Raw genomic sequence first — 18,139 nt, forward strand, 5'->3', positions numbered from 1 at the left:
TGCAGTTTATTAAAAAGACTAAGTTTTCAATCTATTAGCACATAAAACAACAACAAAAAATGTTACTCTACATCCTACCAGATTGAAAACAATGGGAACCTTCTCTGGTAACACATCCGAGGCTTCTACAATTTGCAAGCCACAACGGATGCTGAGACTAAGGAAGATGAGGGAATTTGAGCAGTTTATTAAGTTCATAGTTTATGGCGTGTCCTCAATGGTTTACTTATCCCACCATGTGTTTCAAGTATTTGTTTCATTTGAGGGACACTTCGTGTATGTACCTCTTGACGCTGTTTTCATCTAGTTTTTGAGGTGTTTACTTATTAAATCAGAGACTAGATTTTCAAAGGTATTCCTCTTTCCATTCTCTGTTAAAAAAATTAGTTTCTTTTAGTCCGATGGTGTTTTCCAAGGGATGTAGATGTAGATGTCAAAAGTCATTTTTATAGCTGGGCAGTTGTTCTTTTCAGGCGGATCTATAGATGAGCATATAGCTGGTGGTGTCTAGGAAATATAATTTCTTCCGCTCGATTTCTGCTTTGAAATTCTATATCGTGGTATGATTCACGTTTTTGTGTTAGCTGAACTTCCTGTTTTGTCTTATTGATTCCTGTCTGCACGGTCTTCGTGTTGACACTCAACTATTTGATCAATAAACTTTTATTATTGAGCACAAAAATCTTCATGTATACAATAAATATCAAAATGTAACTGGAATGTATTGGATAATTGAATGTAAGCAATTTACAAAATACTAGCAAATATTTTTTACGAAATGCTACAACTTCACAAAGTGAGCATAATTAAACAATATTAGGCTGGATTCACTACAGGAAAATTAACAATGAACCAAATTAATTCAATAAGACATATTCGGGATGACATAAGAATTGACTGGACACATAATACGAATGCCAGACAACACGATCGCTAAAAAGTTAACCACAGGAACACCAATAGAAAGAAGAAGCAGATATCAACCTCATAAGTTGAGACCGACTTCAGAGTATTAAAAATCAGAAGATAGCAACAACAGGTCGGCAGAAACAGAATAGAATAGCGACGAAACTTGGAGCAGACCAAGATCCATAGAGGATTGTTGGTCCAAAGGCGTTGATGTTGATCTAACTAAGCAATTGCAGACAAAATCAGAAAAGCCATTACCAAACTATGTGCAGGAACCTGTTTAGTTTTAATATTGCAGGTCGCATGAAGTAATAAACGTGGGTACCAAAACTTCAGGAAGTGGAAACTTCAGGAAATAATAAACATAGGTTTAAGTATAGTAAGTAAAAGAAGCCAGGCAAGACATTCTACATTGGAAACCACTTACAAAATGCATGTTTTGAAAACGCGTTTAGATCTTATTGTCAATAATAAAGTGTTTATTTTAAAATTTGTGTTTTATTTTCATGACATAATAATTGGAAAATTAAGGAGGCATAATGGTTTTAAAAGCAAAAAAGCAAATATTAAGTTGTTAGATATTATACCTTCAATAAAATAACAGTTAAATTGTGCAACCTCGGTAATCCGTAATAAGGAAGAAGAAATGCACAGAAAGTCCAAAGTAATGACAATAACAACAATATATTTTTAAAATTAATAACACGTGTATTTAATGTCTATAGAAATCGTCAACCCTGACTATCATTTAGCACGTTTAATATGAACACATTATCTTTGAAAACCAGGACCGGTTGAACAGATTTTAGTAATTAAAGTAATTTAGTATAAATTCCAAACTACAATCTACTTACCATTTAAATATATTAATTTTTATGAAACCGTCATCTTCACTTTTGTATTCTTGTTTTATAAAGTTTTCCGTTTACTTTTTCCATGTATTTCTACATCACGAGACTATAAGCATGCTAGTTAATATTTCCTTTGTCTATACCTCCCTCAACTACATACTTCTTTCTATTCTTTCTTCATTCATTCATTAAACAATACAATTCCTAGGGATTATATAGCTAACTCCATGGCGTTTGAAATCCCATCGCAGTGTATCTTTGCTGCGATCTACTATCGTGACTTTTTTCCACTTTCTTCCTGTCCTTGCACTGAAGTTTCCACTCTTTAACATTCATGGTCCTTATATCTTCTTCTACATCATCCAGCCACCTTCTTCTAGGCGTTTATCTATACCTGGGCTATTGTGGTGTCCACTTAGTTATCCTTCTCAACATATCTGAGTGTGAGCCTCTATGTATATGTCCTATCCATTCTAAGCGAAAGAGATTTTATGTATTTGACTACATTTTCACCCTTTAGTTCTTTTTCAATTTCGGCATTTTTTTCGTTCTCCTTTCTCCCTCTGTTGTGACATTGCTCATAGTATCGTTTTTATTATTTTTCTTTCAAATTTCAGAAGGCTATCTTCCTCTTTCTTGTCAATCGTCATTGTTTCAATCTCATATTGTAACAAAAGGTCTTATACAGGGTGTTTCATATTGTCCATATAGTAACTGGAGAAACCTTAGCACAAAATACGAAGATTTAACCTAAAACGCTTAAATAAAATGTGGTTCCTTACTGAGTTACAGGGTGTTTTATCTAAAAATTATTTTTGCTCAGCATTTTAAAATTATTCGACGTATCCTTTTCATACTTGGCAGAAAATGCGACTACAATACACCCTACTAAATTATGATAAACAAACGTTTATAGCTACTACCAGAGGCGTACGACAGGGGATAGTGAATGGTTGACCCTTCTCAAATTCTACACCACTCGAAGAATTACTATTTTAGTGCCATTTTTAGATTTTTCAATACTTTCTACGTACATAATATACTCTTCATTCGTAACGATAAAATGATTAGTTTTCGAGATATTTGAAAAATTAAAAATGAAGCGACACAATACATTAATCAAAATAACCGTGTCGTTTTATTTTTAACTTCAAATATCTCGAAAATTAATGACTATATCATTACGAATGAAGGGTATATTATTTTCAGAGAAAGTATTGGAGAATACAAAAATTGGACTAAAATAGCAATTCCGCCAGTGGCGTAGAATTTGGAAAGGGTCAACCATTTACTTTCCCCCGTCGTACGCCTCTGGTAATAGCCAGAAACGCTTGTTTAATATAATTTAGTATTTTGTACAGTACCTATACTTCCTGCTAAGTATGAAAAGGATACGTCGAATAGTTTTAAAATTCTGAGCAAAAATAATTTTCAAATTTTTAGATAAAACACCCTGTAACTCAGTAAGGAACCACATTTTATTTAAGTGTTTTAGGTTAAATCTTCGTATTTTGTGCTAAGGAGTTTCCAGTTACTATATGGACAATTATTAATGAAACACCCTGTATAGGTTCATCTTTGTTCTCTTAGAGTTTTGCTCATCAGCAGATTTCTATTCATTCCTTATTCGAATTTTTTCCTCTGTTCTATCTTTTCCGGTTTCCCCTATTGTTACTCCCAAGTAGCTAAAGGTGAAAACAGTTTCAAATGTATGGTTCTGTTCTGTGTTATTAGATATTTCTGAGTTGTTTTGTTTGGTGTTGATTTTTCTCTAAACATATTCTATTTGCTTCCTTATCTAATTTTTAATTGCATTTATAAGTGTCACCTTTGTCTTTACTATGGTGACTAATACATCATCTGCATAATATGCTATTATTTGAAGTTGATCTGTAATAATGTTTTTATTTACGAAGTTCATCCTCCTTATTATTGTTTCCAATAATAGGTTAAACATAGAAGGGAAAATAGAGTTTCCTTAGGAGTTGTTCCCTTGGAACTAATCTTTGCTGTGGTGTTCTTTACGCTCACTCTTAGCATATGACTTAATTTTTCTGGGATTGCAAGATGTTCTAGCTCTTTTATCATTTTCGTCCGATTAATTGTATTAAAAGCGGTTTTGAAATCTATTAAAATTTGCTCCACTGTATGTGTGGAATTAATTGTGATCTTCCCGGTCTGAACCTGTTCTGGTATTCTCCTAATAGTAGAGGATACGATATAAGGTCGAACTGCACCGATCTGTTTAATGGAAAAAAATTATTTTATATGTAAATTAGTATGTTCAACATTATAAAAAACAAGGGGTGCCTGATATAATCCTGTTCTGACTATAATTAATTAATAATTAAAAAATTTTTTTTTTATAAATTTGACTGACGTGTTTAACAAAAAAAATTAACGCTATCGGTAAGTGCAAAGCCTATAGGATATGTAAAAATAGGGGTGCCTGTAAAAAGCCTGTTCTAAATGGGGGTTGCCTAATTTTTAAAATTTTACAGCGTCTACTTATGGATAATTGAACATGTGTAAAACTTTGTTATTACTAATTTTACGAAAAAAAGTTATTTTTTGTAAAAAGTTCTGCATGATGTAAATCTTATGATTCAATCATCAGATGTCAACTTTTGTCAATCTTATACGAGTTATGTCAAAAAATGTTAATTTCGGCCAAGAGTGACTTCGACCTTTCGAAAATTGTTATTATAAAACGGTATTAATAATAAAAGATATGTTTTAGTGCGGAATTACATCATTATAATTAAAAAAAAAATGCATTTTTCTGAAATTAGATTCTAAACGTCATTTTTATTTCTTACAAGTAGGATAACTCTTTTATTATCAATTTTGCGAACAAAAGCAATTCTTCATAAATAGCTTTGAATTGTCTAAATCTAAGGTGCAGCCATCATCAATTTTATATACTTTATACGAGGTATATAAAAGAATTTTGAATTGTGAATATGTTGCAATATAGAAGAATATCCTTATAATTTGAAATATTCTAAAATATATAAAGCATTTAATAGTAGATTATACCACGAGTCAATAATGATGGCTATTATTCCCGAGGAATATTTACGAACCGAGCCGCGTTAGCGGCGAGGGAGTAACATTCCGAGGGAATGAGAGCCATTATTGCGAGTAGTATACTCTACTTTATCTACGACAAATTAATTAATTTAAGATTTTTAATGAACAACTTTATTTGTTAAAAACATTAAAATTAGTAATAGTACAATTAATAAACTGAATTGGTTGAGAATCATCATTAACTTTAGTAGAGTTTTTAATACAAATATTTGGGATCTCGATTGCTGTAGAACAAGAAGATGGTACATTACTGTTTATCTCTTTAGCGATAGTATCTGCTGTAGTTGCCTTGTTTCTCATAGACTGATCAATGTATCCTTCAGCTACCTGTGTTGACTTCGAACACGCCATTCGTTGAAGGTTGCGTACGTTTTATTATAAATGGATTTCGATGTTTCAGGTATTAAGGTAGATGCTGTTGCTGTAGCTAGTTCTACAATTTCTGGTGGTGTACAATTAAAAGACTCTTCATTTTCGTCCATCTCAACACAAACTGTCAAATATACTATTCGTTTGACAGTAACACTTTTTGAGGTTGATTATTTTGTTTCCGTGGTGAATTTTGTGATTGTTGTGCCAGAGGGATTAATAGCTATTAATCCCGCATTATTAATCCCTAAGGGATTATTATATGGCATTATATTGCAAACACCACAAGTATAATACATATATTATGTATCAGTCGTAGATAAATATCGTTATAAATTGCAACCAGAAAGCAACACATAGTTACTTGAAACGTTTATCTTTTTCAAGGATGTAAATATAAATGAACAATGTCATTTGTCAAAAATTTCAAATTAAAAAATAAGAAATAATTATTAAAGATATTTTATTCATTACAAGAATTTTATTATTTAAAACCATAAGTTATGGACCATGGACGTTAAATGTGGAGACAATGAGACGACTTAACGCCTTTGAAATGTGGACCTATAGAAGAATTGTGAGGGTTTCCTGGGTAGATAGAGTTACGGACAATGAAGTACTGAGAAGAATAGGTAAAGAGAAGGAAGTTGAACTTACAATTAAAGAAAGAAGGCTACAGTAAGTCGGAAATGTGATGATTTTATTTCAATTTATGCATATAACATACCTAAAAGCACCTAAACTATTAAATTTTGAACTCTTGACAAAACCGCATCCATAGAAAAAGTACAGTGTACAACACATGAGAAAATTACATATTTCTCCCTCGCTTGATTTGCGGCCCTCGCCTAGTTCCTCGGCTCGTGCCAACAAATGTCTGCGCTCGTGAGAAATATGTCGTTTTTTCTCATTTGTTGTACAGTATATTATTCCTTACAGGAAATTCCTGTAAGGAAATAAGATTTCCATACAGATATTTTTTGTTTCCAGGCAACAGCTAAATATATGGAAATATCGAACGTTCCTTTCAAAAATGTTGTCAAAAATGTCTAAATTCCTGACCGATTTTAGGATTTGTATTGAAAAATATATTATAATATATTTCAATATTTAATGTTTACAGTTTTTTTTAATTAATCTAATGTAAATATATTTCCAAATTATTGGATATTTCATAGTACTTGTAATTATATAAGTACCTACATATATTGCGAGCTTTTGCCAGTGATTTTCCTTTTTTGCCAATGAATTTCGCTCAAGAGTTGTTTCATACTTTTATATTTCAGAATATTCCAATTTTAAGGATATAATTCTATATTGCAACATACTTTTAATGCTGAATAACTTCTTTCCCGAGCGAAATTCATATTTTTTGACATACCCTGTATAAAATTTATAAAATTGATGATGGCTGCACCTTAGGTTTTAGACAATTCAAAGCTCTTTATGAACAATTGCTTTTTTTTCGCAAAATTGATAATAAAAGAGTTATCCTACTTGTAAGAAATAAAAATGAAGTTTAGAATCTAATTTCAGAATAATTTGCATTTTTTTTAATTATAATGATGTAATTGCGCACTAATACATATTTTTTGATTATTAATACCGTTTCATAATAACAATTTTCGAAAGGTCGAAGTCACTCTTGACCGAAATTAACATTTTTTGACATAACTCGTATAAGATTGACAAAATTTGATATCTGATGGTTGAATCATAAGATTTACATCATGCAGAACTTTTTATAAAGAATAACTTTTTTTCGTAAAATTAGTAATAACAAAGTTTTACACATGTTCAATTATTCATAAGTAGACGCTGTAAAATTTTAAAAATTAGGCAACCCCCATTTAGAACAGGCTTTTTACAGGCACCCCTATTTTTACATATCCTATAGGCTTTGCACTTACCGATAGTGTTAATTTTTTTTGTTAAACACGTCAGTCAAATTTATAAAAAAAATGATTTTTTAATTATTAATTAATTATACTCAGAACAGGATTATATCAGGCACCCCTTGTTTTTTATAATGTTTAACATACTAATTTACATATAAAATAATTTTTTTCCATTAAACAGATCGGTGCAGTTCGACCTTATATCGGATCTTAGACTATAATATTCGTCCAGCGCATGATTTAATTCTCATGTTTAGTATATTTGCTAGAATTTTATATCGCCGTCGCCTACGAAAAGTATAACTCCGAAAAATGCCGTTAAGAGTAGAACTTTCAATGAACGCTGCGAAAAAGATTATTTTCGATTATATGATTGTGAAAATTATAATCCCTAATAAAGTGTTAGCGAAAATATTTATTTTTTGAGTGTCCACGAAAATTATAATTACTAAAAAGAAATACTTGTTTTCGTCGGCAGCAACAGAAACAGAAAGGGAAATAATTGTTTTCGTCGGCATCTATTATGAACTAAATCTTTTAGTTATAAATATTTTGGGAGTTATAATCTTCGCGGACACGCATATAAAAACAATTATATCGCCAACACTAATCAAAGAGTTATTATTTTCACTGGAAATGTATTAGGAATCACATTATTCATAGTTGCCAGCGATATGTGGTGTTTTAGGGGTATTGCTCTGTAATTCTCATACTCCTTTCGATTTCCATTTTTATAAATAGGCACTATAATACCTCGGTTCCAATCATCTGGTAGTGTGATTTGTGTTCATGTTTGTTGTGTTAGCTTGTTTATTTCTGTGTGCAATTCTCTTCTTTCGTATATTATTAATTCCACTGCTATTTCATTTTCTCTTACCGCTTTTCCGTTTCGGAAGTTTTTAATTTCTTTTTGTATTTCTTCTTCTCTGGGAATTTCTGCTTCGTTGTTATCTTATACTATTGAACTTCTTCATCGCAGTGTGTTTCCTCCGGAGTAAATGGCATTGTTTTTCGTGATATTCGTCTAATATTCTGCTGATCTGTTTATCTTCAAATACACTTTTTCCTTTTTGGTTTTTTATTCCTCTTTGCGTATTTTTTGACTTTTTTGTAAAAATTTTTTATTTTATGATTTTTTCTGTCTTTGTCAAGATCCTCCTCAATATCTGAAAATAATACTAAAAACGAATAGTTTCTATATTTACACGAAATTTCTTATCAATATTGTTTAATGTAATATAAATTACTATCACCATGAATCGTAACATGTTAAGCCGGTGGTTTATGATGACATGATATGATACTATAAGAATATATCTGATATTCCCTGAATCTCTAACCACACTGGTTTTAAAATACCCTACTTATCAATTCGAACTTTGCATTTCCCAACGTTCTTCATTCACGCTGTATTTTTATCTAAATCCATAAAAGTCAAGCCATAAACAATGTTATTATTTAATTCAGAACAATCTCGCACTGGTATGTTAATAATTAATGTCAGTATTTGTCGAGTTTCTGCGATGTATGAACGGAAAGATCTGTCTCGAAACAGCTCCAAGTGGTCGTTGTTTCAACCGGTCGTGGAAAAAATTAAATATACTTTTTCTTCAGATGATTTTGCAGAGTGTAAACATTGTTGTGAGGATACTGTGAATTATAACGAACAATTTAAAAGGTATGAAGGGATTTCTAGAGATTATAATGCAAAGTAAGTTGCACCAAAATTAGTCAAACGTATTGCATGAAAACATACAAGATGTCTTTTTTGTCTGGTTCATCATTTCCGATGTGATACTCGGATACTCCTCTAATATTATCTGATTGACCACGTTCTTTTACTTTTTACAAACACAGATTATACATAGTTCAGATTTTTCTGTATTCTGGTCTCTGATCTCACTTTAGATCACTGATAGAAAGGCTTTTCTAGTACGTTTGCTGCTATGTTTTGTGTTTCATTTTGCTATCGTTTATTGACCAGTTTCGTCATCGAGATCAGAAAACTTCTTAGGCTCCTTTTTATTATTATTCTCATTAGGTTTGTTTTATGTGATATTTCAGTTGTAGTTTTAGCTGCGTATTTTGAGGCTCGAGAGTTTAAAGCTGGGCATATTCGCATTTGAAACTGAATGATGTGGGTTTGATCCTCGCTACAAAAATCAAAAAGTATTGCTCAGGTTGTCGATTCGAAGGTATTTCCTACACAAATGTGCACATAGGAGTTGCCTACGATCAAGTGTGGGTATGGCATTTTAAGTATGTAGAGTGATATTGGATTTACTATTAAAAAAAAATAAACAGTATTGCTCAGGTTGTCGATTCAAAGGTCCTTCCTACACAAATATGTGCAGAGGAGTTGCCTACGCTCAAATGTGGGTATGTCACACAAAGGAGAGTGATATTGGATAATATACTATTTTGATTGTAATCGTTATGTTTTTGTTCCATAATATCGAGATGCCTACGTGTCTCCTTTTTCCCACAGTGTGTATTTTAATGAATTTTTATATTCTAGAAAAAATGGTTACTTCTTTTGCTAGTTTGCACCAGATAGAAATTTAATATAATATAATCCAAGTTGAACCTTTTAACGAATAGAAAAACTTAAACTTTATCATATGGTGTTGGATATCATAAGATTTTTTTTATTCCAAATTACTATTTTGTAATTTTTCAAACAATACGGTGAAAACCTGAACCATCTGAATAGTGTTGCCCAAAATCGGTCTTGGTCTTGCAGTATTGGTCTTGTTCTTGCGCTTTCGCAAGAGCAAGACCAAGACCGCCTGCTTTTAGCAAGACCAAGACCAAGACTTACCCTGCAAGACTTGAGCAAGAACAAGACTAAGCCTGCGAGACTATTGCGTCTTGCAGTTAGAACTGAGGGTCCTTTTAGGGAGTATATAAGTTCGGCTATATTCTTAGATACTCTACTCTATGAGAAATAAAAAAAAATTGTAAATTTTTTTAAAAAATTGGATTTATAAGCATTACGAACAATACCATAAATATACATAGCGAATCAAAATATTCATTAAAAAACACTTGACATATTTGACATATACTCAGAGGTCATTATGTATTATAATGTAAAAATAAATTATTTTGTACATTTTTTCCCAGCAGCCGACTTCTTCGCTCTGAAATTAATTGTCCAGGTTTTGATAATAGTCGTCTTCTAATTATAACATAACATTCATGCGTTGCGACGTCTGCATTAATATCGAATATCGTATACAAACTTTTTAAAAATGTCTCACCTTAGCTAATAGAAAATATACTTAATAATAAGTATATAAGTAAAGAATTTATTGCATTATTAGTTTTTTAGGAATCCAAACACCAGAAATCTTATCGGTATACATATTATAGTAAGACTATTATGTATTGTTTATGCTGACTGTGCTATGAGGTCACTCGGCTAAACAAAATTTGCCGAAACAGCGCGGCTATTATTTAAAAGTATCATAAGATAATGATACGAGACAAAAGTACAGATAATGCCGGATATCGTGTAAACAAAATACCAAAATATTATTTTAACGATATACACTTCTCCAAGAAATTAACGCACCACCTTAAAAACGGGTCATTTTTAATGTCTCAAATTTCCTAAACCTGTTGTCCGATTTAAGTGATTTTTTTAATATGTTGTCTTATTCTTTATAAATATTGCTGTAATAATATTGTTGCTAGACAGTATTGTCATTGTATACCGGGTGTACCAATCAAACTGTGTTTTCTCTCACTCTGTGGAATATTCTAGCAGTATGCTAACTTATTATTCAAGCATTTAGTAGCATACTGAAATTAAAACCCAACTATAGCCTCATATTTTCTTAGCATTATATTTTTTTATTCATTATCTTATATGGGATAATAAAAAAGTTAGGTACTTTTTTAACTAGCCATGTTTTTCATCAATACAGAATGTTTTTAAATAAGTATGGCAAACTTTAATGGGTAATTATGCACGAAAAAGTAATGACAGTTTGCTTCATAAACGTTTACTTTATAAATGCTTTGTTTTCTAAATAGGGGGTGTAGAAATTTTTCTTACAAACAGATGATTTATTTATTGCTCTAAAACCGGTTATGCAAATGAAATTTTGTGGGTTTTAAGAGGTAGTTTTAACTTTAGTTAGTTAGAACATAGGCAGGTATCACTTAGATCGTGTGTTCAAACCCACCCGGTGTCAGTTGTTTAGATATTTATTAATTTGGCTAGTCTTTACTATGGATATGATATTCAAGCTTAAAATGTACCTCTCTGTTACGTTGTTCTAAGATATGCAATAGGCTAATGGGCAACTGCGAGACTTGCAAGACTCTTGCTGCAAGACCAAGACCAAGACCAAGACCGGGAACGCAATACCAAGACCAAGATCAGGTTTACTGGTGCAAGACCAAGACCAAGACTGTCTAAGTCTCGTTTTGGTCTTGCATTTGGGTAACACTAATCTGAGATTTGCAGATGATATGGCATTAATAGCAAAATACACAAAAGAACTGCAGAAAATGCTTAGACCTAAATATACAATCAAAAGAAATATGATTAAAACTAAATCTAGCAAAAACTAAATATCTAACAAACTAATCTCTAGCTAAAACTGAGGATATAACTCTGGACAATAATAATATAGAAAAGATTGAGTTGTATGTATACTTCGGACAAAAAGCGAACTATCAAAGCCCAACTTAAAGGCTGACTTAAATAGATGTTCTTTAGCATGGGCAGCATTTGGAACATAAAAAACAGTATTCAAATCAAACTTACAAAATTATTTAAAGGGAAAAACTTTCTATACAGAAGTAAAAACTTCAAATTGTATTTTGGTATAAAATAGTTTATTTAAAACTTCTAAAAGTCATCCACATGGATTGCAAAACGTTTTCGTTCTGAACAGAACATCTTCAGTGCCTGGAATGAAAATGGAAAAACTTTCGATCAATACGTATTATCAATTCTGGCATATTGTACTGAAACATCGGTTTTAGCAACAACGTAGTCCACAAACTCCAAGTAACTCAGTAGCAGTAAGTAAACTTCCATAGCTCCAAGAGCTATGGAACGGATAATGCTCAACATTAAGCTCAGCTACCGCAAATCCAATGAAGAAATATAATGATCAAAAGTAACAGATTTAATCCAAAAGATTGCATTGTTAAAATGGAACTGAGTACACCGAGAGAAAAAAATTCTTGACATAAAGAAACTTTATTAATATTTAAGAAAGATCGACTTTGCATATTGCCTAAGAAATATATCTTTGTATGTAAGATATAATTTTCTAAAATATTTCAAATAAATTCTACTATAGCCAAAGAAATATATCTTAAACATGATTGAACTATCACTTTCTGGCAAACTTCAAACCCATTTATCAGAAAGAAATTACACTTGATGTTAATTAATTTTATTAGTCATAAAAATATATCTTCTACACATTAGAAAACTATTCTTTCTAAGCAATAATATTTCTTAGTGAGGAATATTATTATTTTACTATTAATAATTAATTTATTTAATGTTAAGAAATATATTTCGCAGAGATAAACGTATATTTAGAGTTAAGTTAATATTTCTTGAAAATAAAGTGATATTACATACGGCGAAATAAATCATTGTGTTAAGGTAAAATCATTATTTATTAATAAAACAAGATATAAAACGTTATTATTACATACAAATATTTTCTCCACTCTTAAACCACTGGCTTCTAGACAACAATAAAAGGATGGAGAGACAAATCCAACTTCCTCAAATTTCCCTTCTTTTGTTAATAGCACTTTGTATATCAGCAATTCACTAAAACAAAATCGTTATGAAGAAAGAGTAAACTTACTTTATTAAAATTTTTTTTATAAAGATATAGATATTTATTTTGACAAAGTTAGGAAATACAAAAAAACAACTAAACGGCCCCACATAAGAACTATTAATACTAATAAATGATCAATTATATTTAGTTCAAACATGGCATTATTTAACCTACATATCTTTGTTTATTTTTTTCTTTTTGTTAATGAAATATTAATTATTTATCTGTATAATATTAAGTCACACAGTAAACATTGTTTAACTAAAACAAGAGGGAAAATACAACCAATGTAAAACATTGAAGCAGACATAATAATATGTAATTTTCTTAATTTTTATAATCTAAAAGAGACAGCATACCTAATCATTAAGAAATTTTATTACGGGAAAGTATTATTAGTTTACATCTAAGTCATTTAATACATATTAACTAATTCACGGTTTTCGGCAATAACATTTCTTAACCATAAACATATATTTCTTTTAGACTAACTGATTTCTTTATCTCAAATAAATTAACAGAAAAAATCCTCAGCGTTGCACCCGCCATGTTTGATATAGCGTTGTATTGTATATTTTTATAGAAGACGATACATTCAAGAAACCTATTATAGTTGATATATAAGTATACACATTTTTAAAAAGGTACTTACATGTATGAAGTTCTACCATTTCTGGAAGGCCCTGCAGTTGGTTAATAACTCCTTTCTTAATATTGTTCTGAAGCTATATATATTATATCATTCTGTCCCAGCTTTAAATTGTGGCATATTTCCCAGTTAGAATAATAAGCTCCTTTATTTCAGAGTCGTCCATCATTATACCTAAAAAGCATATAAAGATACTATTATGTTTCTTTTTTAATCATTCGGATAAGCAACAATATTATTATTACATCTTAAATTACTCAATTTACTTTATTTAATACCTATATATGTACGTACCTTTAAAATATCCGTTAATTTTTAAAGTACACCAATAAATCCAACATCCATCTATATGAACGTGAACATATCACGCCATCTTGACAAACACTGACGACTAAATCATAAATAGTTAATCTGCGCAATTCTTTTGTGGAAGAAGATTTCATTGCAAGTAACATTTCGGCATTAATGACAAAGTTTTTATTTTATAACCACAGTTACTACAGAGGGTATTTCTGAAGAATTATTTCTTGTGGTTTAAAATATTTATTTGATTGCAAGAAAATTTCTTGTTCACAAATATAAATATGGATTAACTTAACATTATATTTCTTATACTGCAAAATATTTGTAGTTTTCAATTTAAGAAATAAAAACTTTAGGATAAGAAAATTAAATGTAACTATTAATGCATTTCTTAGTATTGAAGAAATTATCGGTAAGAAATTATTGAGTTGTGTTTAAAAAACTCGTTTCTTAATATGTGAGCCGGTATGTTTAGGATATGTTAACTTCTAAGAAATATTGCTCAAAGAAATCGGTGTTTTAGGAGAAAAGAAATTGTTCTCTCAGTGTAGGACATATAGGAAGCCAATTATTGAATGGAGACTAAGTCAAGCGTCCACAGACCCGCATCGTACGCAACGGATTTTAGTTTGACAATCGATAATGCGATCCGTACGATGCGGATCAGTGGACGCGGTTACATAAGTTTCTGTACAAGGCAAACTAAAATCCGTTGCGTACGATGCGTCCGATGCGTACGATGCTGGTCTGTGGACGCTTGCCTTAGCAGAAGTAGAGGCAGACCTCAAACCAGATGGGATGATGATATCAAGCAAATGGATGGTCACAAATCGATGCAACAACAAGAAACAGAAATGAATGGGCACACCTAAGGGAGGCTTACATCCGACGATGGATGGAATAGCTGTTGATCTTCTTCTTTACGTGCCATCTCCGCGACGAAGGTTGGCAATCATCATTGCTATTCTAACTTTTGACACTTCAGCCCGAAAAAGTTCAGTTTGACCCCAACCATTCTTTGAGATTTCTCAGCCAGGACATTTTTCTCCTACCTATGCTGCGCCTTCCTTGAAACTTTCCCTGCATGATTAATTTTAGTTCACATCTGTCACCACATGTTATATCACCCAAGTATTGAAGTTTCCTTATTTTGATGGAATCCAGTATCTCCCTGCTGTTCTGTACTTTTCTAAGTACTTCCTCATTGGTTATTCTGTCTGTCCAGGAGATTCTCAGCATTCTTCGATATGTTCACATTTCAAATGCTTCCAATCTATTGAGACATTGTTTATTAAGAGTCCATGTCTCCACATCATACAAAAGAACAGAAAATACATGAAACATCTCTGTATTAGCACATTTACTGCAAATAATGCTTCTCTGGTTCTTTGAGCATTTCTAAATCCGAACTGAGTTTGTCCATGTCTTGTTCTAACTTTTTATATATATATTCTACGATGAATAATTGAAATACTTTGAGTCTGTGGCACATTAGACTGATGGTACGGTATTCGCACTGTCTGGCGTTTCTCTTTTTCGGTATAGTCACGAATGTTGATAGAAACCATTCTTTAGGTAATAAACCTGTTCTGTATATGATATTAAATAATTCGACAATTACATGTATATTGCAGTCGGCTGTTGATGATGATGGTGAAAAATTGGAAGACGGTTTAAAATTTTAAAGGACTGGTTTAATATGAGTTCAACTCAATTATTTAGGATAGCAAAGGTAAAGCTTGAATCGTCATAATGACTTACAATTACCGATAGAAGAAACTTCAAGAAGAAGAAGAAGAAGAAGAAGAAAAAGTCTAAACATGAAGTAATTGGTATAAGACCACTAGAAGTTTCTTTTGATGACCACCTTCAAAATGTGGGTACCTAGTACCTACCTATATCAAACGAACATCTGAAACGATTTTTTGAAAAATATCAAAAAGTCCAAAAAATCATTTTTGCTAATCGTGAGTTGATATTTCGTGGTATATAATATAGCAGGGGAATTGAAGATACGAGAATGCAATATATTCACCATTTTATTTGAACATTTATCAATGAAGTTTTATTTAAATTGGGTACCGCTTTTGCTCAGAGTCAATAAAAACCAATCAAGCGTCGACATTTCAGAACCATGTTTACAATTATTATTTCAAAAAAATATGTACCTACATAGTTGTTTTTGCATCGGTATGTGAGAATGAATGGAGCATGGATTAATTACTTTACTCTGAATTCAAATCGACAGTTAACGAATTGGACAAGAAGTAAAACTAAAATCCATCCAAATGCAACCCAATACGTAAACATCAGCTGACAAGGTTTTGATTTCCTTATTTTCGGATGGATGCGCAAGGTATTTTTGAAGTTATATTTCTTTTCGCGCGATATGAGGGTGACTTTTTATATGTTAAAACCTATGATCCGGGCGCATGCGCATTATAACTTTGTTCTGATTGGATGTTCAAATGACATGTCAAAAATTATCCAATATGGCAGCTGTAGCACAGCTGTGGTGTGGACGGTTGACGGTTTGATTACGTAATGTATGGTTGTTGCGTGTTAAAATTTGTGGGAAGAGAAACATCAAAGGTTAGTTAATAGTTATACTGCCTTTTTGAAGTTATACTTCTTTAGGCGCGATTTCATTGAGGGTGAAATTTTAGTAATCTGCGCACACAGGCAGTATGGAGTTCGTTACTAAATGTTTTAATTTATGTATTTATCAGTCCAGAAAAGGTGTGGAAAGAATATATTAGTGTTTTTAAATATATTTTTCTACAAACGTGTTAAAAATGAAATTTATAGCACTCCATAGGAGCGTTAAAAATGCTAGTTTAAAGCACCGGTGCTTTAAAAATTTTAAGGCACTGCAGTTAAAAGTGAATTGTCAAATTGTGAAACGTCAAAATATTTATATTTCATTTAGTAACATTAATAGATATTAATAATACCTATTTACGAATGTTTCTTCTAAAATTTAGGAATATATTAATTTTATAATACATTTAAGTATGTAGTAATTTTATTTACAATTTTTACTTACCAATTTGTTTTGTTTATACTTAATATCGCCGTTGTCTAGCAAGTGTCTGCGTAGATTAGCGGTATGTGTATTTAGCTACGGACCCGTTAGTACTTGGTTCGATTCCTCCATAAGGAAATTTTTTTTGTTTATTATTAATGGTTATTGACATCTTAGACTATTATTATCTGGACTTATAAATGATTAAAAATAATTAAAAATAATTAAAATAATTAATCGGAATGTTGCCCAACTATTTACCGGGTTGCAAATTTATAATAATTGCCTATTTCAAAATGCACTTTTGAAATGAATTTTTCTTATGCACAAATTCAATTTCAGATTTCTTATTCATTACAATAGTTCACAAAATTTCCTGACGTTCTCACGAATCCAACGCACCAAACTGCATTAAAATCCGTCTTACTGCGCCAAAAATCGAGAGTAAGGCCTTTTTTGTGCTTCAATGCCTCGACTAATTCGGCCAGAGATCGAGAGGTCGTGAGTTCGAATCCAGTGCAATCCTATACTTTTTTTATTTTTTTGAAAGCGGTAAGCACACAATTAGTTTGGTGTTTAAAAAAAATTAAAAACAAACTGTTTAAAGTATATTTATTTTTAAGAAATCATATAATAGAAGTATAACTTCTTACGTGCGTACAAAGTACACACACATTCTTTTTTTTTTATTAATAATGCTATAAAAAAAGAGAAACGTGAATAACAAATAATGTTATTGGAGACGTTAAAGAAAGGGATTAGGCAAAAACACCTACAAATGAAAAGAAAATACTGCTTCAAGATTTCACAAATCCATTACAAGGATGACAAAAAGACTTTACACTTGTCAGGTACATTTTGAATTGCTTTCGCTTCCACCGTATTCTTCTAATTTTACCTCTAGCAGAGCCTGACCTAAAAACGTAAAAACTATGTTTTATAAAACATATTGCCCATAAGAAACATTCATTCAGATTCATTATCCGTTCATAGGGCTTTTCATCGAGTGTCGTTTGTTTCGAGCTTCTGTCATGTGTCACATAATATTAATATATTTACGTCATACGTCTTTGGTTTGTATCATTGGTATATACCAATAACGTACGACGTAGATATATTAATATTATCTGGCACATGACAGAAGCTCGAAACAAATGACTGTGAATGAAAAGCCCTATTCATTCAATATGTAGCTTCACTATAGACAGTCTCATTAT

At 31.3% G+C, this 18,139-nt stretch overlaps 1 protein-coding gene across 12 annotated transcripts in view; it reads left to right on the forward strand.

The window, feature by feature from the left end:
• The window catches only part of LOC114329438 (G protein-activated inward rectifier potassium channel 3), a 273,370-nt gene that overhangs the window by 176,389 nt on the left and 78,842 nt on the right, over positions 1-18,139 (forward strand). For 2 of the 12 annotated variants that reach the window (XM_028278542.2, XM_028278544.2), the window contains exon 1: positions 8,614-8,831. The exons of 8 other annotated variants lie outside the window; for them this stretch is intronic. In XM_028278542.2, coding sequence (XP_028134343.1) covers positions 8,644-8,831 — 188 coding nt within the window. In that variant the 5' untranslated portion in view covers positions 8,614-8,643. Of the gene's footprint in view, positions 1-8,613; positions 8,832-18,139 lie in introns of those variants that run through there. 2 more of the 12 variants (XM_028278546.2, XM_028278545.2) reach the window with 2 other exon arrangements.

Source organism: Diabrotica virgifera, chromosome 1, assembly GCF_917563875.1.
Source record: "Diabrotica virgifera virgifera chromosome 1, PGI_DIABVI_V3a".
Classification (NCBI taxonomy): Eukaryota; Metazoa; Arthropoda; class Insecta; order Coleoptera; family Chrysomelidae; genus Diabrotica; species Diabrotica virgifera.